This window comes from Oculina patagonica, chromosome 14, assembly GCF_052425735.1.
Source record: "Oculina patagonica isolate OP01 chromosome 14, crgOcupat, whole genome shotgun sequence".
Taxonomy (NCBI): domain Eukaryota; kingdom Metazoa; phylum Cnidaria; class Anthozoa; order Scleractinia; family Oculinidae; genus Oculina; species Oculina patagonica.
This window is the reverse complement of record NC_135771.1, coordinates 8008626-8033454: the sequence shown is the minus strand read 5'-3', so window position 1 is coordinate 8033454 and position 24829 is coordinate 8008626. Positions and strand designations below refer to the sequence as shown.

The window sequence follows — 24829 nt, the reverse complement described above, 5'->3', positions numbered from 1 at the left end:
ATCCGTGCTTTTATTCGCGCCATATGGAGGTCATTATGTATGTTTCTTTGCGCAATAAAACAATAAAGCACGGTTCCCAAGGTCCTTCGCGGTTGCTGGCTATACAAATAAAACACCTTTTTAAGCCAATCAGAATGCGCGTACTATCCAATCTGTATTATAATTAACAAAAAGACTTCTGCAACGGGGCTAGACGAGCCCGAGTTTTCTATCGTTGACAAAAAGTTGACAAGTAGCTCACTTGTTTCAGTAGACAATCTTGAAGGATTGCGATCCAAAACCTACAATTTCAGGTTTTTTTTAAATAAAAGAAAAATATAACTTTCCTTTTCAATTTCGTATATCGCCGGCGTATCGAGCAGCTCGCGATCGTGTTTTATCAGCGCAAAGTCGATTAGACCAATCAGATTCTTGGATTTACAATTTAACACACGCCAAGTGTCCACTAATTTTAATTAAGTTTGCTTATGCTCCGTTACACGGGTATTACACCTAGAAAATTATCCCATCTCCTGGCTGTTCGAAATCTCTCCTCATTAAAAAAGAAACTTTTTGAGAGCGGTACTATAATCAAGCAAATAAAGTACAATCGCGATTTCTCGAACCCCTTTATTTCTCAAAACCTCCGGATCCTCGAACAAAACTTTTGTTCGAGAATCGTGACGTCGTTTCCCTTGCATTTACTTCAATCAGTCGAACACGGCAATTTTACCCCCCGATTTTTCAAACCAATTTTCTTTCCCTTGGCGGTCCGAGACATCGGGAATCCACTGTAAATTACAACAATAGCCACTTGAGGTTTGAAAGAGTTTTTATTGTCCCAGTTTTTGTCACAGTAGAGTGACTACATTCGTTTCTTTGCTTTGTTGTATTAAGGAGGCTCCATGAAGTTTTTTTAAGTCAAAGGGTGGTTGTTTTGAAAATTAAAATTATCTAGGAAACCAATGTTCAATTTTTTCCAGAATACACCATAATGATCAAATATGACCAAATTTTAATTGCCATAGCAACCATTGACGTTTTCTTTTGTTCTCAAACAAGCTTGATTTGGTGTTTATTTTTTGATATATTAAAGTTTAGTAGATTGACTAACTGATGACGAAATTTTAGAATTTTTTTTGTAATTTGGCAAAAATCACACATTGACTTCCTAGATAACTTTAATTTTCAAAACAACCACCCTTCGGCTAAAAAACTACATCGAGCCTCCTAATTCGCATTGAGCCACACGACTTACTTACAACAAGTATATGGAGGAAAGGAAGAGACTAGTTATTCTATTTACACAGTAACTTGGTTTTAAAACTTAAATTCAATTCGATACTTTTCATTTCTTTGGATGCAAAAGCCTACATGACTTACATGTATATCTCTTCCAAGCCGATCCCCTCCCTCCCCCCTTGGTTTTGAAATTTGTTCTCTTGCTTAGAATAAAGGACATATTCTATCTTTTCTCTTATATTATGGCTTTTCAACAAAATATAACTTTCATAACTTGTTTAAGAATTCCAAAAGACAACGTTCAAACGACTAAGCAGAAACATTTAAAAAGCAGGTTCTGGTGTTTGCATGAGGGATGAATTCACATAAGGTTGGCGAGGATATGTTATAGCGTTGGCCATCTACAGTACTCTCCCGTTAGTAAAAGAACGTCGAAAATGCTTTGGGAATTTTCTGATAAATTGACCGATGTTATATCAACACTCAGGAAATAAGTATAGTATCGACGGACACCAGTCTAATGACTTGCATGTCTCGCATGCTCTTATTGGCAAAGTAAACTCGTTTGCAGCTCAAGAAAAGACTTTAAATAGATCGATGGAAACATCAAAAAAATAACTTACCAAGGAAGAAAAAACAACAAAGAGGCAATAACAAACAAAAATGAACAAGGATGGCTAGAATTGAGGGAGATTAAGATGGATTACAAACAGCGAACTTGAAAAAAAAAGTGAGAACTTATTAAACAATAAGTTAGCCAAGTCTGCGAACTGTGCTGTTTCGCGGCTTGGGTAAATGTCCACTTCAGGGCGACGCAAGATTTAAAATCTGTTATAAAAATAAACAAGTTCAATGTTCAAAGAGATGATTTAAAATGTCTTTTTGGCACTGATTTTCTCCGCTCATCTTCAAGAGTCTCGAGCGGATTGGAAATTCCCTCCGTTGATCTTAGCCGGCGTGTCTTGGGATGTCTTCAGTAAGAGTGTTCAATTTGTACATAGAGCTGTTTCACTCCAAGCTGCGAAAAGAAATGATGACAATTGTGAGAATAAATCAGTGATGGTATATGCATTCGAGCCTAGTGGCCCATCAGGCCGGAGCTTATCCTGGTTTCTGTAGCATTAAGCGACTTGGAGTATTTCTACTCCCCCCTGGATGGGATGCTAGTCTATCGCAGGAAAAAAAAACAAAAGTTACTCCCTAGCATTAAATTCGCCAGTACCCATTTATACACATGGGCGAAGAGAGGCTTTGTGAGAGTAAAGTGTCTTGCCCAAGAACACAACACAATGACCCCGGCCAGGGCTCGAACCCAGACCGCTAGATCCAGAGTCCAGCGCGCTAACCATTAGGCCACTGCGCCTCCCGGTAAATGTTTAGCTTAGTGGAAATATACGAAAACGCTAGTTAGCGACATAAACTACTTTGTTATATATATATAGCAAGAATATTGGGCAATAAAACTTGCAAATAGAATTCTATAGTTGCTATACTTCACATGTGAGAAAAGCGATACGTCCCCTAATCAGCTTCGCGTATAGCTATCTTCACATGTGAAAAATATAACCAATCAGCATCTAGAGTAGAACGACCCAACTAATCAGAGCGCGAGAACTCAAATGGTTTGCAACGAGCTTGAACACTACACACTCAGGCAGTGATACATTCTCACTTATTTTTTGACTAAAAAAATCGAAGGAAACCACAAAAGAACAGTTTACTAAGTTACAAAAAGCACCAACAAAGTAATAATGAACCAAATTGTTCACTCGATGAAAACATCCTTTCAGTTATATATCAAGGAGTGATCTCACGTATAGGCGGCCCAGGATCGAATCTTAAGTCACGAGTTGGGTTGCCTGTGTTAACAAGTGTTTTGTAGATTATAAATTTCGTCTTACCTCCATGAAGATGTGATGGGTCTGGCTGAGAATTTTGTGTGTGTCCGCGGTAGGTGAAACCAATAGACGCAGCGTTCCAATCCACACGTTACTATAACAACAGAAGATATGTATAATAAGCAAAGGGCGCTAACATCATGTGTCAGGCAAAGAGGGGCTGGTTTGTAACACACCGTAAAGTTCCTAAGCTAACGGCCCCCGAATGTAACGATCCTCCAAGAGAGGAGTGAACAGGGTTACGCGAAATCCGTCTATCCCTGCTATTTTTGGCAAAATCCGTCGTTCGCTACTATTTTCGTTAAAAATCTGAATCCGCATTACTTAAAAGCTTTGTGTGTAAAGGTTTCACTGCAACGGATATTAAAAAAACTTTGTTGTTTTTATGCCAATGTTTCAAGAAGTTTCGTTTCATTGCTTGCTTTTGAGACAATTCTAGACAGTGCAGTATCGCTGTACATTTTTACTCATCATAATACTGCAACACTCGTAAAATGTAGAGCGATACTACACGCTAATATACCTAAAAGAAACACACACATGTATCTACCTGCTGAGGGCCCAGAAATGAGGATCCTGAATACTAAACACGTCATCCATTTGATTTACCTGTGGAAATGACACAACAAAACACTTGTCAACCTTGTTTTCTTTTTTAAACTTTACTTTCCACATTTATAAGGAGACCAACTGAAACATCAAAGTTAATGCACTGAGGGACGGACTATTTAATTTTTTACAGAAAGGGGTGGAGGAGGTTAACAATTTTTGGGGCCAGGAAAGTGTTACAAATCATTTTACTTTTGGCAATTTTCCACCTTGAGGCATTTTTCCTTTGGCTCATTATGCACCATTTTGTCTTCACTGTTTCTACATAGGAATTTCTTTTGGCAACTGCTCACTTCCCCAGCGAAAAAAAAAATCAAAAAAAAATCAGGGGTTGTTGCAAATTGATCCTTCAAAACACAAGGGTCTTGAAAAATAAAATTTAGTCAAATTTCCTGGTTGTCACGGTCTCTTCTTTCTCTACATTTTGGAAACTTGATTGTTGCTAGGCAGTTAGTGACTGTAGATCTAGGTCTTTCATTTTAAAAGGGCAAAAAGGTTTGATCTCGCTGCCTCACAAAGTCTAGAATTTAGCATTTGTTGCCAACTTGTTAGACTACCCAGGTAAAATTAAAGCTGAGAGTTCAATAATTTAATAAATGCAATCTCAACTCAACTGACCCTTTGATAAGCAATATGTACATTCTTTTCCAAGCCAACTGGAATTCTCTGCATTAATATTCCAACAGAATCTTTCAAAAGTGGGATTACACTGCAGAGACAAACGAAAAGCAAAAGTTGAGTTTTTCCTTATTCTACTGTACATAAAAGCATACGTACATTAACAAACCAATACCTGAACAATTAATTGCTTGAAAAACTAAATTTGTCTATTATTTTACCTCAGTATCAAAAAAGTTGTAAATTACAAAAGGAAAAAGAGATGCCAGATTTATAGTTCAGGCCATGCCGTGCTAGGTGTGGTGGCCTAATGGTTAGCATGCTGGACTCCCGATTGAGCAGTCAAGGCTTGAGCCCTGAGTGGGGTCATCGCATTGTGTTCTTGGGCAAGACACTTAACTCTTAGTGCCTCTCCCCACCCAGGTGTATAAATGGGTGCTAGCAAATTTAATGTTGGGGTTAACCCTGCAATGGTCTAGCATCGGCAACTTTGAGTGGAAATACTCCTAGTCGCTAAAATTAATGCTATGAAAACTAGGAAAAGCTTAGCAATCTTCAGCTTGATGGACCGCCAGCCCCAGTCTTTGGGGCTGGGGACCAGGGAGGGAGCTGTCTGAGGTTTTAGTTTTTGAGGTCTGAATATTTAACACACCCATGCAACAACTCTTAAACACTTGGAATACATGTTAAAGTGATTGAATGTGCAATTGCTCCCTTTAAGGACGTTCGCGCGAAAATCTTCCAACATTGCAATTTTTCTTAAAATTTCACCAGAGCTAGTTTATTAGTTACTTTTATCAGAAATGTAAAAAAAGTGGGGGTCACCGACTTCGTTTTCGAAATACGATAACCGAAAGAGGGCGCGTATTTGGATAAATTTCACTTCGACACTCGATATGACCTCAGCGGCTTCGGGCGACAAAATATTTTTAATTTATTGATGTAGGCTAACTTTCTTTGTCTGAATTTATTTTAGTGGCATGGGTCTATTGTACAAATATATTTCAGTTTTGAAGTCCCTTAAGGAAAATCTTGCCTTAAAGAATTGGATTTGCGAACACTCGAGACTGGAAAATGTGACTAATTTGTCGCGCGCGAGGGGAGAAAATGAAAAAATAACAAAGTTCCAACATTGGAAATTCGCTCAGTTTTGTCAATCAGTAGAGATTTATCGATAAAGGTGGTATATCCTGAAAAAAGTGGGGGTCACCGACCGTTTAAGAGAGGAAACTGCAAGCGAAGTTAACGCAACGGCTACCAACCCTATATGTGTTTGGAAAGTTTTCTCAGCGCGCGCGCTCATGCATGACGTGGCGTGACGTTGCGACATGAATTACGTGCGCAGTAAGGATGCGCATAAACAATTAGCGCGAACGTCCTTAAATACACTATAATTTGAACTGGGAGCTCTTCGAATAACATCTTACCTAAAGAAAATAAGAACAGAAATAAATATTGAACAAACAGGATCAGCTAACATCCAACCTGTTGACAAGACAAAACAACAGCAAATTACTTTTGGTACAAAATTCTCAAATATAAATTCAAGTATACAAAGCATTGTACCAGTAGTTACCAAGGCTTGCAAAGCCAAAAACTAAGCCCAGTTTTAAAAGAGAGAAATACCCCGGGGGGGGCACTCCCATATATGAGCTATATAGGTATGTGCCGCTGTGAAGGGTATGGTTTTCAAGCAGTTTAGTCTGGGATAGGGTATAGAAATCAGAAGGTTTTGGTCTAGAAAAGGGTAGTATTTGCCGGGAAACTGATAGGTGGTGTGACGAATTAAGTCCAGAATAGGAAAAAACTCGGAAGAGAAAGAGGCTTTCCTAAACGTAAATAAAATCATCCTGGCATCGTTGTTGACAGATGGTTTTCCATTAAAACACTGATAGTGATAAAGTTCTAAAAATGCAAGTCTGGGATAGGGTAGGGATTTTCGGTGTCTAGTCTAGTATAGGGTTGCAAAAATCAGCTGAACATGGTCTGGTATAGGGTAAGGGTTTCAGAGTCCCAGCGGCACACCCCCACCCAAAAATATACAGGGTGCCCCCCCCCCCCCCGGGAGAAATACTTAGTTGGTAAATTATTTATTTTAGATAAATTATGTATCAACTAGAAGTTTATAAGCTAAAAAAGCAGCCTTAGCAAATTTGGAAAAGGTGGATTAAGGTAGCAAGTTGATAATCAACTAAGTGCCCACATACCGTACATGTTATCCAGGCAGTTAGGTTTGTGGGGAACAACGCCAAAAGAAAAGGGCAAGTAAAAAATAAGGAGGGGGCTGGGGTGTGGAAGGGAGCATCCTTTCCCTAGTCCACCTATTTTTTTTTTCGCCATTTCACTGCCACTTGCTATTCTTCGTGCCATTCCCCACTAACCAAACAGGCTAAAAATTTAATATCAGAAGCCCTACATGTAGCACAACAGGGGTCGTCACAAAGTGTGAGGAAGCGAGGCATGCGATCCATTCTGGTTAGCCTAAATAGCACTCAGGTTAGCCTACAGTTAGCTTAGGTAGCTTGCGGTTAGACTTTTTATTTGGAGTAGGGATTTCTGCCTTGCATGCTTCGCAAGCCTCGCTACCTCGCCTGGCATGCCTTGCTGCCTTGCCTCACACGCCCCACTGCCTTGCACATTTGTTAGACAATAGACAATAGTTGGTTTGCAACAAAAAGGGACCTTACCAAACTGTTGTATAAGTCCTGCTGATATGATTACTCCTACACTTCCTAATGTGTCTGCCAATACGTGAAGAAAAACTCCTGCATGAAAATTAATAACAACAAAACATTAGGGAAGTGAGTAACAGAAAAAATCTGAGAGATGTTTGAGAGAACCCATAGATTATTACAAGTACAATAATAAACTGTATGCAAGAAAAATCTGGGTTCAGTTCAAGATAAAGTTAGTGAGACTAACTGTCAGACTTCCCTCCTAAGATCTGTGTGGCATGGCTGACCTAACAGGGGCGTAAAGGCCTCAGGAGGTAATAGCTCTGGGGATCATTAAGACAAGTAAGCTTCATGACCTTGATAACAATAAATGCTCAGGGTGATGTAAAGCATTAGACATGGGACATGATTTTAATTAAATTTAATACTGTTTGGGTAGAAGGCAGTGTTGTTAACATTAAGAAATTATTCATTTTGTTTTGTTAGTTTCTACAAACTGAAGAAAATGGAGTTAACATACCTTCCATTATTTTACTTGTGGAAACTTCTAATTTTCCTTCCTTGCCTAAACACCATGCAATGTCACCAAGAGAAAAAAATTATTTGTTGTTATGGTAGATACTAAAGGAAAATCTGTATTTCTTCAAGCCATTTTAATTGTTTTCAAAACTAATCAAAATCGATCCTGCAACAGAACTTTTGAGAGTCGCTTGTTTGTCAAGCTTGTGCAGTAAGGATCAAAGACACAAGGTACGAGACTGCGCCAGCTGTAAAAGTAAAGTGTTTTGCCCACATTGTGTACGTACGTATGCCCTAACGCAATGACCCTAACCAGTGGTGCGCTAACCAATAAATTAAGGCCACTGTGTCACCCGGATAACTGCAGGAGACACAACAATTAATTATTGTTGTCGCAATTAAGCTTATTACAGACACACACCTGAGTCGTGGGAATGGTTATGTCCACCATTCATGTTTGTGTGTCCATGAGAATGGTCATGTGAGTGTCCGTGGCTGTGCCCATGCCCATGACCACCGTGTGAGTGTCCATGCCCTGTCAATCAATACCAATGGGAATAGGATTAAAACATCAAGTTGTTTCAAGTTATACCGTTATATAGTTGGAATTTTTCCCCAACAGCATGCACTCTTATTGGCTACTTGGAGGTCACTCAAACTGTATGGCATTTCTACAAGAAAAGGAAGCTTGAATGGGTCCAAGAATGCGCTTTAAGAATCATTTTCTAAATCAACAACAAAACAGACACTTATAAAGATCTCCTAAGCTGCATAGAGTTACCCTCTCTCTATCAAAGGTGGCTCCAATACATTGTGATTTTAATGCACAAAGTTTAAAATGGCCTCGCCCCTGATTACATAGCTGAACTTTTTACTACTGCAAACAAAGGTTACTCTTTAAGAAATGCCGACTTTGATGTGCCTCACTACTATTCAGTGAGATATGGTAAACATTCAATGAGATACCTAGGCCCATACTTATGGTCCAGAAAAAAATCAAGTGACCGGCGGCAACAGGGATCTGTGGCGGGAAATTCCACCCAGGCAGGATCACGGCTGGAAGTCTGCTATCTTGCTGGGATCCCGGTCCTGGCAGAATTCTTGGTGGGATCCCGACGTGCCGGGAATTTTTCCCGGTTGGGATCCTGGAGGGATATCGCTGTCTTGGCGGGATCTTGACGGGATCCCGGTCTCTTTTTTACATGGGTTCTCTTGGTTTGTTTATTCTTATTTCAAGATTGCTAGCTAATACGTATATAGGGCTTAATTACATACCTGCTGCACTTCCATGATGGAAAACAAAGATTCCAACAAGATTAACAAAAAGTCCTAGAACTGACACAATAAAGAGTCTTTCATGTTTAACTTCTGGGGGATGAAGAGCTCGCTGTGAAAACGAACAAAAAACAAAAGTAATATAAGTTATACAAATAAATTATTTTTAAAGTTGCTTCTATCAAAGAAAAATGACATCCTTTTTAAAACATAATTTTAAAACCACAACCTTTGGAAATTCCAGTTTAAGTTCACACTTTCCTTAAAAAATTTTGGTCTTTAAGACCCCCCCCCCTCCCCCCTCAGAAATTCCAATGATCCTCCATGAGGAGGATATGGTTATTTTCTAATTCCACACAATATTGTGACATTCATATTAAAAGGGGAAAACCCATACCAGGATAAATATAAAAAATCTACATAATGTAAACAAAAAAATTACCTCTACTGCTTCGGATAAAATGAAGAATGCTATGAACACTAAAAACAGTCCATTCACAAAACCAGCCAGCACCTCTGCTCTTCCATATCTGTATAAAGATAAAAAGTACAATTTGTCAATTGGCGAGAAGACACCTTACTGCTACAAGTTGCGTCTCTTCACACAGGCATATACAGTTAACTCTTGTTATAGCGGACACGCTCAAGGTGTCGTTTTGTGTCTGTTATAGCGAGAGTCCGTAATAGTGGGAGTAATTTCTTGCCCAGTCAAACCTCTTTCACAGGGAATTTGGATTTTGTCCATAATAGCAAGCGTCCGCAATAGCGGGGTGTCCGCAAGGCCAGGTGAGAGTTGACTGTAAATGGTTCTGAAGATTTCTTATTGGGGCAACCGAACATGACTAAGAAAGTAAAGAGGCAAGTAATTATTCATTTAATTCAAGATTAAAATAAATGCCCTTGGAAGGGAGGGGGGTTGCAAAATACACAGCAAACTGCAAACTAGACCATGAGGAAATGTAACAAGAGACCTGAGGCCATGGCATGACCAATTATTATGGTAATAGTTATAACTATTTTGACAACAATTATTCAAAACAACACAATTTTAGATTATCCAATCATGCTAGCGTGAGGCTGATTTTAAATTACCAGCTCCATTACTTTCTGAATTGTACAATACAACGCCCATTTCTAATAATTGTATCAGTACTAAAATTTGGGGTTAGAAAGTTTACAAGAACCTTTTTTTTAGCAAAAAACTCAGTTTTACAAACAGGAGACCAAGAAAGATAACAAGAAAATGCATGAAAATGACGCATGGATGGTATAGGTACCCAATCCAGTTTGTGCAATCTCATGTATCAGTCAAATCGAAGGTTCAACATCCCCCCCCCCCAGCATAACGGGGTTATTTGACACCTTTGGCTTCCCAGGGGAAAGGAAATTTGATAATCGAAGTCTTCCCGGGGGTGGGAATTTGATCTGACCACATAGGGGGTGGGGAATTTGAACGCAGACTCGATTTCTGGTTATACGTGTCCCAGTAAATGCATGTGGGTTTATAATCATGGCAGAGACCGATTATTATAGAATAGAGGTCTATTTATAAAGCCAGTATGCAGACAGGATTTTATAATTATGAGCATTAGAAGCTACACAGATAAAACAGTTATCTGTTTAGTTATTATTTTTTTCCGGGATTGGGGACATTTGATCACTGAAAATGGGCTTGTAGTGGGGCATTTGAACAGCTTTTTGGCCCAGGGAGGCAGGAATTTAAACTCAAATTTTCCAAAAATTCAAATACCCAGGGGGTTGCCCGCGGGTGGGGGGGGGGGGATGTTGAACCTTCGATTTGACTGATACATTTCTTGTAACAATTCAAATTAAACACCTGTAATTGAACACCCATGTGATCATGCTTCATTAACATAATAAACAGGAATTGGGAGAACCAATCAGAAACGAGAATTTTGTTAATATTTTGCCATCACTACTTTTTTTTTCATAGCTCCATACCAACTTGTGAAATACTGGCAAAAAGTTTTTGTGTGGCAAACAGAATCAGAAAATCTTCCAGTAATTTTACAACTTTCTGTAAGGTATTTGCTTCTGGACTGATGGCACAACTGGAAAATAATAAGCTTAAATTACATGTATCCATGCTGATATTGGAATAAAAATACTCACCCATAAGAAAATCGTTCATTCTTGCCCCATCGTGCAATAACCGATGCTATAAGCCCTGCTAGGAGTGCCGTACAATCAAAAAACATGTGAAACGAATCGGAGATCAAACCAAGACTAAAAGAAAACACAGACATACATTGTCGATGTATAAAGTACATATTTGAGACATACCATGAAATCGATAGAATAATTGAAGAATCGCTTTTACGTACCTATTTGTCCATATTCCATAAGCCAATTCCACAAAGGCAAATGACAAATTAAGAATAAGAAAAAAGAAAAGATTCCTTGAACTCTCGTTGGCGAAGATTGCCCTATATAAATAAAAAGATCATACGAAAATTATAAAACATGGATGAACCACTGAGATGAACACATGGTCGCCGATTTCAGTAGAATCAGACAACAAAAGATCGTTTAGATATTTTCGTACTTTATCCATTCAAAAAAACGTGATTTAAGCTTCACTCCTGGTTTGAAATCATCGCTTTTGAAGCTATCTTTACTAGTTAGTGGAAGCATGCCGACATTTCAATGTGGTTCTTACCACACCACAACACTCAGCCGGCTCTTTACAGTCTTACGTGGCATTCACGGTAGCTCATTTCCTGTCTCCCCCAAATGACTCCTGGGAAAGCTCCTGACAGAAGGCAGTTGCGTGACTTCCTTGCGTTACATGTACAAAGCTTTTGATCAGGAAAAAACAGAGAAATTTGGACTTGATTCTTGTTTTCAGGTAAGTTCTGCGTTGTAGAATCTACCATTGGCGTAGAAGTGATTTATTTGTAATTTCTGTGAACGCATTTATGGCCAAACATGAAAGAAATTAAGCTTAAAAAGCCTTAATTTCAAAGTAGTCGGGTCAGTTCATCTGTTGTTGAGTTACAATCGAAACACATAGTATTACAAATATGTACACTGCACAGGTGTAGTGTTGTGTATTTTCCCGATAGTTGAGGCTTTTCTTGGTAGTCACGAAGAAAAAACAAATTCGCCTGAATTTGCAGCCCGGCCGGCCGAACGCCGTAATCCGTGTCACGTGACTACTTGTTCAACTCCGACTACTCGGCCCTGAATGGCAGGAAAGCGTGCCTTATTATATCTTCATTTTCGTTTTCAGTCAAAAATGCGTTTCCAAAGCCTTTGGAATAGACTTTTATTAAGCTTATTTATTTATTGTTGTGATAATATTTTCAATTTTTAAAACAAATTGACCCAACATGGCCGCCACCGGGAAATAAACGCGAGCAAAGCATCCTGGGTTTCCCGGAGACAGGTAAATGCAGCTGAAATTCTAAAATCCCAATTTTCTTTTTTTCAAAATTCGCTGTATTGAACAAATTTTCATTTCCCTTGGATATTACTTCTCTGAAATGTTATCCTCATTTCTTAAACCTGCACCTGATTCCTCGCAGCAATTTTCCTTTCCTTTGGAGGATCAAGAAATCGGGATTCTTGTGTGGTAAAATGTATGGTATTTAACTATCTTTCTTGAACTCCACTCAAATCTGTTGCATTTTCAAAATTTAACTCATTTCTTCTTAAAGAAATCAGCTATGTCATTGATTTGATTAAAATTTAGATGTATTATAGTAAAGATGTCATAAATATATGTTATTTGCCGGCTGGGAGGTCCGTATAGTGAAAAACTGTGACCGAGGTCTGGAAAATGCTGCCCGAGGCCGCAGGCCGAGGGCAGCATTTTCGAGGCCGAGGTCACAGTTTTTCACTATACGGACCGACCCTAAGCCGGTAAATAACTTATTTATTTTTTCCTACTTTAATGTGTTTGATTAAAAAACACTTAAAAAACCTACAAAGACTTTCTTGCCAAATGTGTTTGTATTTATATACGCGCGCATCCAATGTTGAGTCGATCGCCATAAGCTACGGCAAGAGTAAATAATGATCTGTTTGCTATAAGAGCTTACTGCCAAACAAAATAAATTCACTAAAATGAACAGAACTCAAGAAAAATTTCATCTGAAAAAAAAAAAAAAAAGAAAAAAAGCATCTGAAATAATAGAAAAGCACAATGTAGAACGGAGCAATCAGCGAGTTGCGAAACACTTTTAACTCCATTTCGGCTTGTGAGTTCTTTAAGTTAATTAAACTTACTTTTCGGACTGGAAAGCACTTAGCTATTTACATTTGTATTTAACGAGTCAAAAACCTCTGTGTTGATTCCCACAGTATTCTGTTTTGACAAAAAGTTTGCGAAAGTGAAACTGAATGAAGCTGAAATGTGTAGTTTGGTCGCCTGCACAGTGACGGCACAATATTGCGAGAATTAATTTGACTGTTTTTTAATAAAGCATCTCATTTTCTTGAATGGCGATAAGCAGTATTCGGTTTTGGAGAAAAGTAGCAGAGAAGCAAGGTGTTTGAAAGGATAACTCGAGTCTGTAAACCGGCGACTTGCAGTTAACCGCAATGGCGTGAAAATCAGTGCGAATGCACAAACAACGATCGGCAAACCACGGCCATAAAACTATAACTTCATTTTGTCACTAAAGAGAATAAATACTCGCCTTTTGGAGAACTTCAAGGCCTTTAATTCCACTGCTTAATTTCCCTTTCAAATTTACAACGGTTGGTGAGCAACTACATCAATTTAAATCATTTTGGAAAGCAAAACTGTCATGGGTTCGTTCGTCTCGCCGCGAAATGAAACTCACGAAAGCGTTACCGTGGCCCGTGGGCAGAGATAGGAGAATCTTGCCCGCCCTTAGAACCAATCAGATTGCAGGATTTGTTACCGTGCCCTCTGAGAAAAAAAAAATATGTTAGTAAGTAAACTATCCCCTAGTTCTTTTGTATCTGTTTTCCTAGAGATTTCAGTACATCTTATTTTTTCTTTTGTAGTACAATTAGCTAGTTCATTGAGGATTTTGTGCTACAATGGCATCACTGTTACGCAGGTCAACCTCATGTGGTCATCTTGCACAAATTCTGTGTCCCAGGGGGTCCAGGTAATATTTTTTTCTTAAATCAGTTGCAAAAAAATAACAGAAATTATGTTCATGTTAGATATTAACCCATTGACTCCTAAACCGTCCTAAACCGGCCGTAAAGGATCCAAGCACTTGTCCCGCTTGTGACGTCATCACCTTTCACCCAGAAAGGCGACATCTATGCTCAGATTGTGAAGGAGACCAAGACCTTTCCAACGATACCTAAACCAGCGTTATTAGATTGATGGAGCTTGAAATATGCACCAAAACGCTTCAAAATTTTAGTGAAAAACTCAGAGGAAAATTTCCCCTTTCCACCCTTTGCTTGTCCATGGTAAGAAGTTCTTGCCTCGTTTGCGCTTTCGCGGAAATTCTTCTACTAGAAAGAAGCCTGGAAGAAGGCCAAACACTGCAGCAAAAAGAAAGGAAGAAGAGAAAAAGGAAAAGGGAAAAAAAAAAACGAAAAGCCATGTACAAATTTTGATTTGTGCGCAGGCACGAACTAAAAAGTTGTTAAACGTGGTTATGGTGAAAAACTAGCATGTAATTTGCGTTTCAAGGACCGTTTTGAGTGATTTGGAGCTATTTTAGCTCATAATAGACCTTAAAAGGTCAAAAACACCTTAAAAATGCGTTTTTTCGGAAAATCTCCAGGAAATTTTGTGGTTTTCACAAACATAAAAAACTCTGGAGTTTAGATCCCTAACAATTGCGTTTTTCGCTGCTGTCAATCATAATTATGGCGACAACCAACCAACCTTAAAAAACAGAAAAAAAACCAAAATGAATCAAAATCTACCAATCATTACTGACAGACATGACCTTTTGACCCGGTTGGAGTGTGTGGTTTTCACAAACATAAAAAACTCTGGAGTTTAGATCCCTAACAATTGCGTTTTTCGCTGCTGTCAATCATAATTATGGCGACAACCAACCAACCTTAAAAAACAGAAAAAAAACCAAAATGAATCAAAATCTACCAATCATTACTGACAGACATGACCTTTTGACCCGGTTGGAGTGTGCACATGTCTCTGTTTCCTGAGACGTCCGCTAAGATGATTGGTGGCAGCAAAAAGTCTAAACCGTTGGTTAAGGTTTAAATTTCAGAGTTTGCATGTTTGTGAAAACCACAATTAGTGATCAACATATCAAATGCCTAAAAGTGGATGTAGACAATCAGGTTGGTACATGAAGTGAATCCTATCAAGACAAAGAATATGAATTTCTTAAGAGTCTTGTTTGTCATTTAAGGGTGATAATGAATCTGAAAATGTATTCCAAATTTTATGTTTGCAGGTATTTTACAAAAATGAATTTGGCACAACCTGTAAGAAAAATGAGCAGCACCAATGCAACGTACTCGACACGATCATCTTATTATTCAGTCGTTGGAGCTGTAGTAGGATATTTAACTGGATTGGGTCTTATTGTAAATAAACAAAAGGTACTTAAATATTAACTTATTTAATTAATTTTGCAAATGAATGCAAAAGGCCTCAGATCTTGTTCTGATTTTCCAAAATATATGGACCTTATTGACTAAGTGCGAGGGCCAGGCAGAAAATATTTGGCTCAAAGCCATGGTGTACGGATCAAGCACAGTATCATGTCTATAAAATATGACTGAGAGACAAATTATTTCCTGTCCAGGCTGATCTAGCACAGTCAGTAAGTATTTTATCAGACTTGCATGATTTGGTGAATGTTCCGAACAGCATGACCTGTACAAGGTGGGATGGCTTTTTCTGGACTGACTTATGTCAACTGACCTATGTGGCTCTTCAAATGCCAGCTCACTGCATTTTTTTATAGGGTTGTATGATGGTATGACAACATAGACAGCAAGCTCGCTGTTTCTATTTTAACAATAGAGTGTTTCTGTCGAGGAACTATCGGCTGATAGTTGCCCCGCGGAAATTTGATGTTCTTAAAACAAATATTAGCCCCAGGAGCAAAGCTTCGAGGGCAAATATGCTAGTTTTAAGAACATCAAATTTCCAAGGGGCAGCTATCAAGCATCGTGAATTATTTTTACTTTTCAGGAAAAAAAACTCAATTGAAAGCCGAAATTTAATAAACGAAACAAAACCAGACGAGAAACCCACTAAATGCGGTGAATTTGGTTGTTTTTTTTTTGTCTGCAGGCAGCTTGTTTACAAAAAACATTCACGGGCAGACACTATCGATCCGGGCATTTTTCACGGGAGGGCACTATGGGCTGATAGTGCCCTCCGGCGGACGGGCACTATCACGTCACATGTTCAATTTAAACCAATCAGAATCGGAGAAAATTTAGTGGTGAACTATAATGGATGATAGTTGGTGAGGGGTGAACCCCAAGTCGACAATCAAAAGTTAATAGAAACCAAGAGTGAACCGTCTAATTGTTTTAGCTGATCTGATCCATTCAAAAAAATGTTTGCTTAGAAGTGGTCTATGTATAGTTTTAATTTGTGATTTCGGCATTTTGCTTGCATCGGCTTCCAGGGCAGTCTATTAGGAACACCTGTTAAAAAGCTTGAAAGACTTTATTTGTAATGTCATACAAAGCCTTTTGTGTACTAAACACAAGTTTTTAAAATTAATATGATCCCTTTGCAAAATCATTGCTGTGGACCAGGTTTTAAAATGTTGGATTCTTTAAAAGATCTGTTCAAAGGTATAGGTTCTTACATTTTATAAATTGTTATAATAAATAACAATAATAACTTTTATTTATATAGTGCGATTCCTAAAAGCTCATGGTGCTTTAATAAATGGTAGTAAAATCTGTACAACATGAAGTGTTAAAAAATATTAATTTTTCAAAACATTGAATAGCAAAAAAAGGTAGTAAAATCTATAAATTAAGTGTTAAAAATGTTAAAAATAATTACAAAATTTTATGTGTATTTAAAAGCTCTCACAAGCGAAAGAAGCAAGTACATATTCTGACAATGAAAAGCCACAAAATGAAGGTCCTATTTATACTATGGAAGAGGTTGCCGAGCACAACACGCATGAGAAAGGCATCTGGGTCACCTTTCAAGGCAATGTGTATGACATTACAGAGTTTATTGCACACCATCCCGGTGGCTCCCAGAAGGTTATATTGGCAGCAGGGGGAGCTCTTGAACCATTCTGGGCTCTTTATGCTGTGCATAACACCCAACATGTACGAGACTGGTTGGAGGAATTTCGCATTGGGTCTTTGGCCAAAGATGAAAGCTCACATCACGATGACATTCAGGTATCAATAACTATGGAATTGTCCTTTGAGTAACAATGTATACATATTTATAACTCACTGATCAATAAATTTTAGTACACTTTTACTGGACATAGCACATTACGTGGTACAAAATCGGATGATGGTTATCAGATGATATACTGTATTTGAGGGAAACAGTGATTCCAAATAATTGATGTTCAAACGTATTTTTCAGTTTATTTTTGATCTCAGTAAATTTCTTATTTTAACTACAGTTACCATTTTTCTTAGTAGTTGATTTTTTTATACTAGGTAAATAATAGGGTTAGGGTTAGGATATGGGTTGGAGTCATATATTTAAAAAAATAGTTGTTGACCCAAGCTTTCCTATGCGGCAAAGTGGATAAGGGGTTTGACAGCAAATCCAGAGGTTGAGTGTTCAGTGCAGGTTAGTAAAAAGTAAAAGCAAAATTAGATGATAGTACTTAGGGGAGAGGGACAATAGCAGATAGTAGGGGAGGGGTAAAAAGGATGGTAGGGGGGTTATGAGACATCAAGGGAGGGGAGGTGTTTTACTTTTTCTACTTCTAAACCTAGGTTAAAAAAATAGTTAGAAAAAATACTAACTAGTTAAAGAAATTAACTGAGATAAAAAGTTAACTGCAACACATACATTGATTTGCTATTAGTTGCCTTACCAACCAGACAATTAAGTAATTAGTACATCACAATAAAAATATTAACACACATACGATGTGTTTCAGGATCCATTTGCTAATGACCCGCCTCGTCACCCAGCACTGAAGGTCAACACCAAGAAACCATTCAATGCCGAGCCACCCATGCAGCTTTTGTCAGACAATCTTGTTACTCCGAATGAGATCTTCTTCATTCGTAATCATCTACCTGTCCCAGAAATTGATGAAAACAAGTACAAGCTGGAGATAACTGGTGAAGGAATTAAGACAGTTACACTCTCTCTTGAGGTAATGTTGTGCTGGTACTGTAAAAACCAGGGGGTGCAACTTCCCATACATTCTCATATGAAATGTGAGCTATTTCCTCACAACTTGCAAAGAAATAATCAGGACAGTAGTCAGTGGATGCCTCTAAGACGCATGAGCAGATCTTCTCATTCTGAACTTGCCAAAACTAACAACAACAGCATGGCAGCCAGTGGGAGAGTTCCGTTACTTTTTAATAGCAGTAAAATAAGTTTTTTTTAAGTTGTGTCTTTAAAGCAGCGAAAATGTCTCCAAAAAAGGTTATTGTTGTCAACATGTGATGATTGTTGTGAAATCAAACCATTACGGAAATGGTTATAACTTAGACTTAAACTAGACTAGATCGTGAATTGATCGTGTTGCAAGTTGTGAGAACGCCGATCAAAATCGCTATTCTGTCCCAGACCTCGGTTAATCCCGCTGGTAAAAACTATTGGATGAATGAAGGAAGGACGGAAGGAAGGGAAGGATTGATGGATGGATTACTGACCAACTGACGACTGATGGATGGACTGACTGACTGCACTGACTGACTGGCTGACAGACTGGCTGAGTGACTGACTGACTGACTGACTGATTCACTGACTGACTGACTGATTGATTGACTGACTGACTGATTGACTGACTGACAACTGACTGACTGATTGACTGACTGACTGGCTGACTGACTGACTGACTGACTGACTGATTGACTGACTGGCTGACTGACTGACTGACTGACTGACTGACTGACTGATTGACTGGCTGACTGGCTGACTGACTGACTGACTGACTGACTGACTGTGACTGACTGTGACTGACTGACTGACTAACGACTGACTGACTGACTGACTGACTAACGACTGACTGACTGACTGACTGAATGATTGAATGAATGACGAGAGAAAGGAAGGAAGGAACGAAAGAATGGATGAACATGTGGTCAAACGAACAATTGATTGATAAATCGATCAATCAACTCACTCAGTGACTGACTGAGCAAGCAAACAACTGAATGAATGAATTTATATATTTTGTACATGAAGTTGAGTTTTGAATTATTATTCAGTATAGCAATTCACTGCGATTTACTCTAGCTATTTGCAGGTTGCTAAGGTTTTCTTTTGTCATTAAATAAATAGTGTTGTTGAAGTTAATTTGATTTGGTCTCCGGAACACTAAGCAAATTGTAAATTTTGGTAGACTGTCCACAGCCCTCTATTTTTTCGTGTTTTTTCGATCGATGAACGCACGGTGAGAACGGCAAGAGAACTGGACGTCAGCGCAAAACGAAGGAAGCAAGGGGGTGGGGGGCGGGGAGTGAAAAAAATATTTTTTCTTTGTCTCGCTTCGCTCGCTTGCCGCCTCCCTCCCCCCGCGCGCTCGCTTCATTTGCTTTTTTGCGTTAAAAAATCGAGAGGCTGTGGACAGTCTAAAATTTTGGTAGCCTGTAGGAGGGCATATATTGGCTTATTTGGGATGGAGCAGCCATTATTCATATTTTTTTATCATGCAATCTCTGAAATGCCCAAACAGTAAAACCACGAATAAGGCTCCTTAATAACTTTTAAGTTCTTACTCTTATTAATTTAGGAAGACTGAGTTATTTAATTTTTTTTTAAATTTTCAGGATCTGAAGACTAAGTTTCCAAAATACTCAGTCACTGCAACAATGCAATGTGCAGGCAACAGAAGAAGCGAAATGAATCAAATCAAGATGGTCAAAGGTCTTAACTGGGGAGCGGCTGCCATCAGCACTGCTGAGTGGTCAGGAGTTCTTTTGAAAGATGTACTAAGGTAATTTGAGCGTTATTCATTGAGATTTTTATACTTTTTGGACCTCTCTTGCGAGATACAGGGAGGCGCGGTGGCCCGGCTAATGGTTAGTGCGCTGTACTCCGGATCGAGCAGTCCAGGTTCGAGCCCTGGCCGAGGCATTGCGTTATGTTCTTGGGCAATGTTCTCATAGTGCCTCTCTCCACCCAGGTGTATAAAAGGTATAAAAGGGTACCGGCGAATTTACTGCTAGGGGTAACCCTGCGATGAACTAGCATCCCATCCAGGGGGAGTAGAAATACTTCTAGTCGCTTCATGCTACTGAAACCAGGATAAGCTCCGGCCCGATGGGCAATTAAGCTCGAATGCAGACTTTACCTTTTTTCTTCCCTTACGAGAAACGAGAATTGTGTTGCGAAAGTGGAGACTTGTTTAGCGCGAAACCTGACGCGTCTTGCGAGAAACGTGACCTCTTGCGAGAAACGAGATTCGTCTCGCGATAAACGAGGCTTGTACACGGAGAAACGTGACAGTCTCGCGTGAAGCGTGACACGCCTCGTTGGAATTTGGTAATTAGATCATATATGCATGGATTTTGCGCTATAGAAATAGTAAAGTTATGTTATGTTAATTAAAGGAGCTACGTCACAGGGGATTTTTGGTCTAAACTGTTCTGAAACTAGTGGTAGGCAAGCCATGAAAAACATAATCTTTGAACATCTTAAGGCAGATATAACCTTAGTTTGCGGAGAGAAATCTAACCACGGCTATAAATATCGATTTTTTTGAAGACACGCGGAAACATCTTGAATAGTTTAACCTTAATTTTTCAAGTTATAATCCATTTCCATCCTAGCCATCTGCAGCCAAAGACGCTGTTAACAGTTTCAGTACTCTTACCTTATTATAGGAATATAACGAAGCATTTTAACAACGCGAACAAATTTTACGCGTAATAAAATTAACGCGAATTTAAGAAAAGTTGTGGTTAAATGCTTATAGTAAAGGTGTTCACATCAATAAAATTAACGCGAATTTTTAAAATTCGCGTTAATAACATGTAACGTTAATTTCCTATAATAAGGTATGTGGCAAAAAAACGGACTATTATTTTTTGTTTCTTACAACTCAAATATTCATTTGGCTGTTCAAAAACAAAAAAACTGTTAAAATCCGTTACAGAGCCCCTTTAATTTCTGCACGGTACTGTAGCTTGAGTTATTTTTTACCAGGTACGCTGGACTTGATGACACTTCTGTTCAAAAAACTGCTGTGCAACACATTCAATTTGAAGGCGCTGATCATGATATCACGGGCTCATCATATGGAGCCTCAATACCTGTGCACAGCGCGCTTTCTTCTGAAAGGGACGTTCTTGTGGCATACGAAATGAACGGCGTCCCCATCCCGCGGGATCATGGTTTTCCCGTGCGACTTGTAGCCCCAGGGGTGGTGGGTGCTCGCAATGTCAAATGGCTGAAGAAGATTGTATCGAGTAAGGAGGAGAGCCTTAGTCACTGGCAACAGAATGACTACAAAGGGTTCTCACCATCTGTTGATTGGGATACGGTCGACTTCAAATCCGCACCCGCCATTCAGGAGCTCCCGGTCACATCAGCCATTTGTGAGCCAGCTGATGGCGCTGTCATCTCCGCAGACGAGGGGGAGATCTCTCTCAAGGGTTATGCTTGGAGTGGAGGGGGGAGAGGCATCGTCCGGGTGGACGTGTCCCTCGATGGCGGCAAAACGTGGCAGGTTGCTAACCTGGAGGGAGAGAACAAACTACACCGTGCGTGGGCGTGGAAACTATGGCACGCTACTCTGCCCCTGCCAGAAGGGAAGGACTCCCTGCAGATCTGTGTCAAGGCGGTGGATTCGTCTTACAACGCCCAGCCTGAGGACGTGGCACCTATCTGGAACTTGCGCGGGGTTCTCTCCAATGCTTGGCATCGTGTCAATGTTAAAGTTGAACATGATGAGTAGAAAAAAATTGTGCGGCATGGAGAATTGTGACCAAACTAATGTTGGAAGTTGTACTTAATCATATGGAGCTATTTTCAATCGAGTGTCGTAAGACTAAAACTTAAGTAATCACTCTGGCCAATCACAAAGAACACAGACAATCCAGTAAACCAATTAAAACCCGAAGCAAGTATATGTAGTCAGCGCGAAGCCTGGGAAAACGTGCGCGAGCGAGTCACGATTGGGTTTGTTCTACTGATTGGCTGAGAGAGTGGCGCGAGAGTTTTAAACCAATCACTAAGCATAGTAATGCAAAACCAAAGCAAACGCGAATAACTTTCGACACTCAAGTGAAAACCGCTCTAATTGGGATTTTGAATGCCAAGAAAGACCTGACGCTCTAACCTCCAACTGAAGAAATACAAAAGACTTATAAGTAGAAAAGGGGTAAACAAAGTCAATAGATAGGATAGACTCTGTTAAAGTGGTCTACGTCGTGTTATTTTTTAATGCACAATGGTTTTTAAATAAAACGAACGTTAAAATTATATATTTAACTCAGGGCAGGGTTGCCACTGGTCAGAAAATGGTCAGGGAAAAATAAAATTCTTGAAGGTCAGAGAAAAGTCACGGAATTGTATTTTGAGTCGGGGAATTTGAGATTTTGAAGGAAAGTCAGGGAAAATTGAAATCATAACACCTCTGACTTAATACCATCGAAGGACGGAAGAAACATTTCAGGTCAATGTGATCACAACGATCTTTTTTTTAAGCGGACGCCAGAGGCCGCCACTTTATCTGACATTTTGTATTACTTTGGTCAGGGAAATTTGATTTTTATCAGGGAAAAGTCAGAGAATTTTGAAAACTGTCTGTGGCAACCATGAAGGAAGAAAACAGGTGATAGTTTAACCAGAAAGGAATAACGTTGGCTAAAATCGGGGAAGATTGAGATTTTCAGTGATGCTTTTTCGTTTTCAGTCTAATGAGTAACGGCTAAGCCTAACGGAACTGAAAAAGTTATTTATTTGGCCTCCCTCAGTTAGGCGTGAATTTTGACACAGGAGTGATTGCTTTAATTTGACTAGGGTGCAATGTAATACAGTATTTTCTTTTTGCGCAAACGTATTTGGCGTAACCAAGAGCATGTAAAATAGCTGTTCTATTTATTTCCTGCATGTTCATTATCGGGCGAGAACTGTTCCGTACTTATTACTCGTTTAAAACCTCATATAAAATATAATAATCAGTTATCGACCTCACACTGTTTATTTTATGGACTACGAGCAGTCCCGACCCTTATTTTTTCGCAGAGTCCGTCGAGCGTGAAACGAAAAAATAAATACCCACGCGAAAAATGGGGACGAGGCGGGACCAGGCGAGGCACGAAAATCGGTAGTACCTATCCTTTTTTCGCGCTTTCGCCTTGCCCAGGCTCGTCCCCATTTTTCGCGCGGTCATTTTTTTTCGCTTCACGCTCGACGGACTCGGCGAAAAAAATAGGGAATGCTTGTAAACTATAAATTACTTTTATGTGCAACTTCCATATGTTTTCATTTTGTAAATGGATCTAAGGCAAATGTAAAGGATAGGCTTTTTCTGTTGGTTCGATGATATCTTACACAACATTAATTCTGACCCCATCCACCAATGCCGACATCCCTGAAAAGCGTTTATGACGTCAAAACAGTACCACACCCTAGCAACCTGGGATTGTTTTCTTTAGAAATGACGTTATGAAAACAATGCTACCGCTCCGAAAGGCGTTTATAACGTCAAAGCAGTGCCACGCCCTAGCAACCAGGGTGTTGTTGTTTTTCATTGTGAAATAAATGAAATCTTGTATTGCCTAGTAATGACGTCATTAGACAATGGTCGTGACCCGGGAGGTTGTTATGACGTCAAAACAGCGCCACGCCCAGCAACCGGGTTTGTTTTTGTTTCTTTGTAAATAATATGAAATTTTGCATAGCCTTGTAATGACGTCATTAAACAATTGCGGCGACTCCGAAAGGCGCCTATAAGGTTATAATGGTGGGACACCTTGGCAACCTGGGTATGTTTTTAATTCTTTTTGAATATATGAAATACATGTGCTTAGTGATGACGTCATGAAACAACGTCGACCGCCCCGAATGGTGATAATAACGTCAAAACATTGCCACGCCCTAGCAACCAGGTTGTTATTGTTTTTAATCGTGAAATAAATGATCTCTTGCTTGCCTAGTAATGACGTCAATGCCGCCAATAGTTACGTAATGGGTGCGAAGTTAACTCATAAAAATATAGCAAGCCTACTTTTTAATAGAACGATTGAACCTAAAATAGCAACTATTACGTCAGAACTCAAGACACATCCTAGCAACCGCTGTTCAAAAGTATGGCGTCATCAAAGGATTGCGTCATTAAACAGAGACGTAGGAAAGTCTTTGACGCGTGTTTTGACGAATTTTGTAATTTGCGAGGTTTCTTTATTTCACAATAAAAGCAGAAAAATCGAATGGTAAAACAGTCGAAGAAAGAATCTTTTTAGCCCTAACGCGCTACGTGTTTCTCGCGTAGAAAAGGACAGTGATTTAATTTTGCGTCGTATTTTACTCAGAATCAGCTTTCATGGATTCTTTTTCTCCGAGCGATTTGGAAAAGGCAGGAGAACTCAATAAACTTAAGGAAGAAAAGCCGAAAAACAGCCAAGGAAGGGATATGCGCAAAATTCGATTTCGATACGTCACACCGGAGATGCTAGAAAAATATCGGAAAATGAGCGAGGAAGAAGAATTGTACAGAAGGCAATATGAAGAGGCTGCTTTCAAAGTATGGGGAACAGTTCCTGCCGGAAAAATGTCATTCAAGATGCAAGGGAGAAAGACTGGAGTGGAGCAAGACCAAGTGAAGCTGGACACAGCCAAGACCTGCTGAAGAATGGAAATTTGTAATTGTTTCCACTGACACAAACAAAAGGTTGAACTAATTCAGTAACATTATGTGCTGGAGATTTCTTTCGAGTTATCAC

General features: G+C 39.3%; 2 protein-coding genes across 3 annotated transcripts in view; one reads left to right on the top strand and one right to left on the bottom strand.

The window, feature by feature from the left end:
• LOC144638227 (zinc transporter 7-like) overlaps positions 1–11536 on the bottom strand; it is an 86885-nt gene extending 75349 nt beyond the window's left edge. Inside the window, exons 1-13 of one of the 2 annotated variants that reach the window (XR_013567897.1) lie at positions 11382–11536; positions 11161–11262; positions 10949–11062; positions 9258–9345; positions 8816–8927; positions 7962–8075; positions 7542–7586; positions 7034–7111; positions 5774–5831; positions 4347–4437; positions 3670–3728; positions 3123–3213; positions 1200–2239 (exon numbers count right to left, since the gene is read on the bottom strand). Coding sequence is in view for 1 of the 2 variants with exons in the window: in XM_078497436.1 (XP_078353562.1) it covers positions 2195–2239; positions 3123–3213; positions 3670–3728; positions 4347–4437; positions 5774–5831; positions 7034–7111; positions 7542–7586; positions 7962–8075; positions 8816–8927; positions 9258–9345; positions 10949–11062; positions 11161–11262; positions 11382–11470 (1086 nt within the window). In the remaining variant the exon portion in view is untranslated. Of the gene's footprint in view, positions 1–793; positions 2240–3122; positions 3214–3669; positions 3729–4346; positions 4438–5773; positions 5832–7033; positions 7112–7541; positions 7587–7961; positions 8076–8815; positions 8928–9257; positions 9346–10948; positions 11063–11160; positions 11263–11381 lie in introns of those variants that run through there. The other variant, XM_078497436.1, reaches the window with a different exon arrangement.
• A 56-nt stretch (positions 11537–11592) lies between these two features.
• LOC144638168 (sulfite oxidase-like) lies at positions 11593–23413 on the top strand. The gene is made up of 7 exons (XM_078497365.1): positions 11593–11684; positions 13814–13920; positions 15202–15349; positions 16805–17134; positions 17860–18081; positions 19709–19875; positions 21087–23413. The coding sequence occupies exons 2-7, from the start codon at positions 13850–13852 to the stop codon at positions 21835–21837; spliced, it is 1689 nt and encodes a 562-aa protein (XP_078353491.1). The 5' UTR covers positions 11593–11684; positions 13814–13849; the 3' UTR covers positions 21838–23413.
• The last annotated feature ends 1416 nt before the right edge of the window (positions 23414–24829 follow it).

Bases quoted from the DNA above. Each gene is read 5' to 3' on its own strand.
- LOC144638168 (XM_078497365.1), top strand. From the start codon at position 13,850: ATGGCATCACTGTTACGCAGGTCAACCTCATGTGGTCATCTTGCACAA. The intron at 15,350-16,804 runs GTACTTAAATAT...TGTATTTAAAAG, and splicing joins TTATTGTAAATAAACAAAAG to CTCTCACAAGCGAAAGAAGC. The intron at 19,876-21,086 runs GTAATTTGAGCG...ATTTTTTACCAG, and splicing joins CTTTTGAAAGATGTACTAAG to GTACGCTGGACTTGATGACA.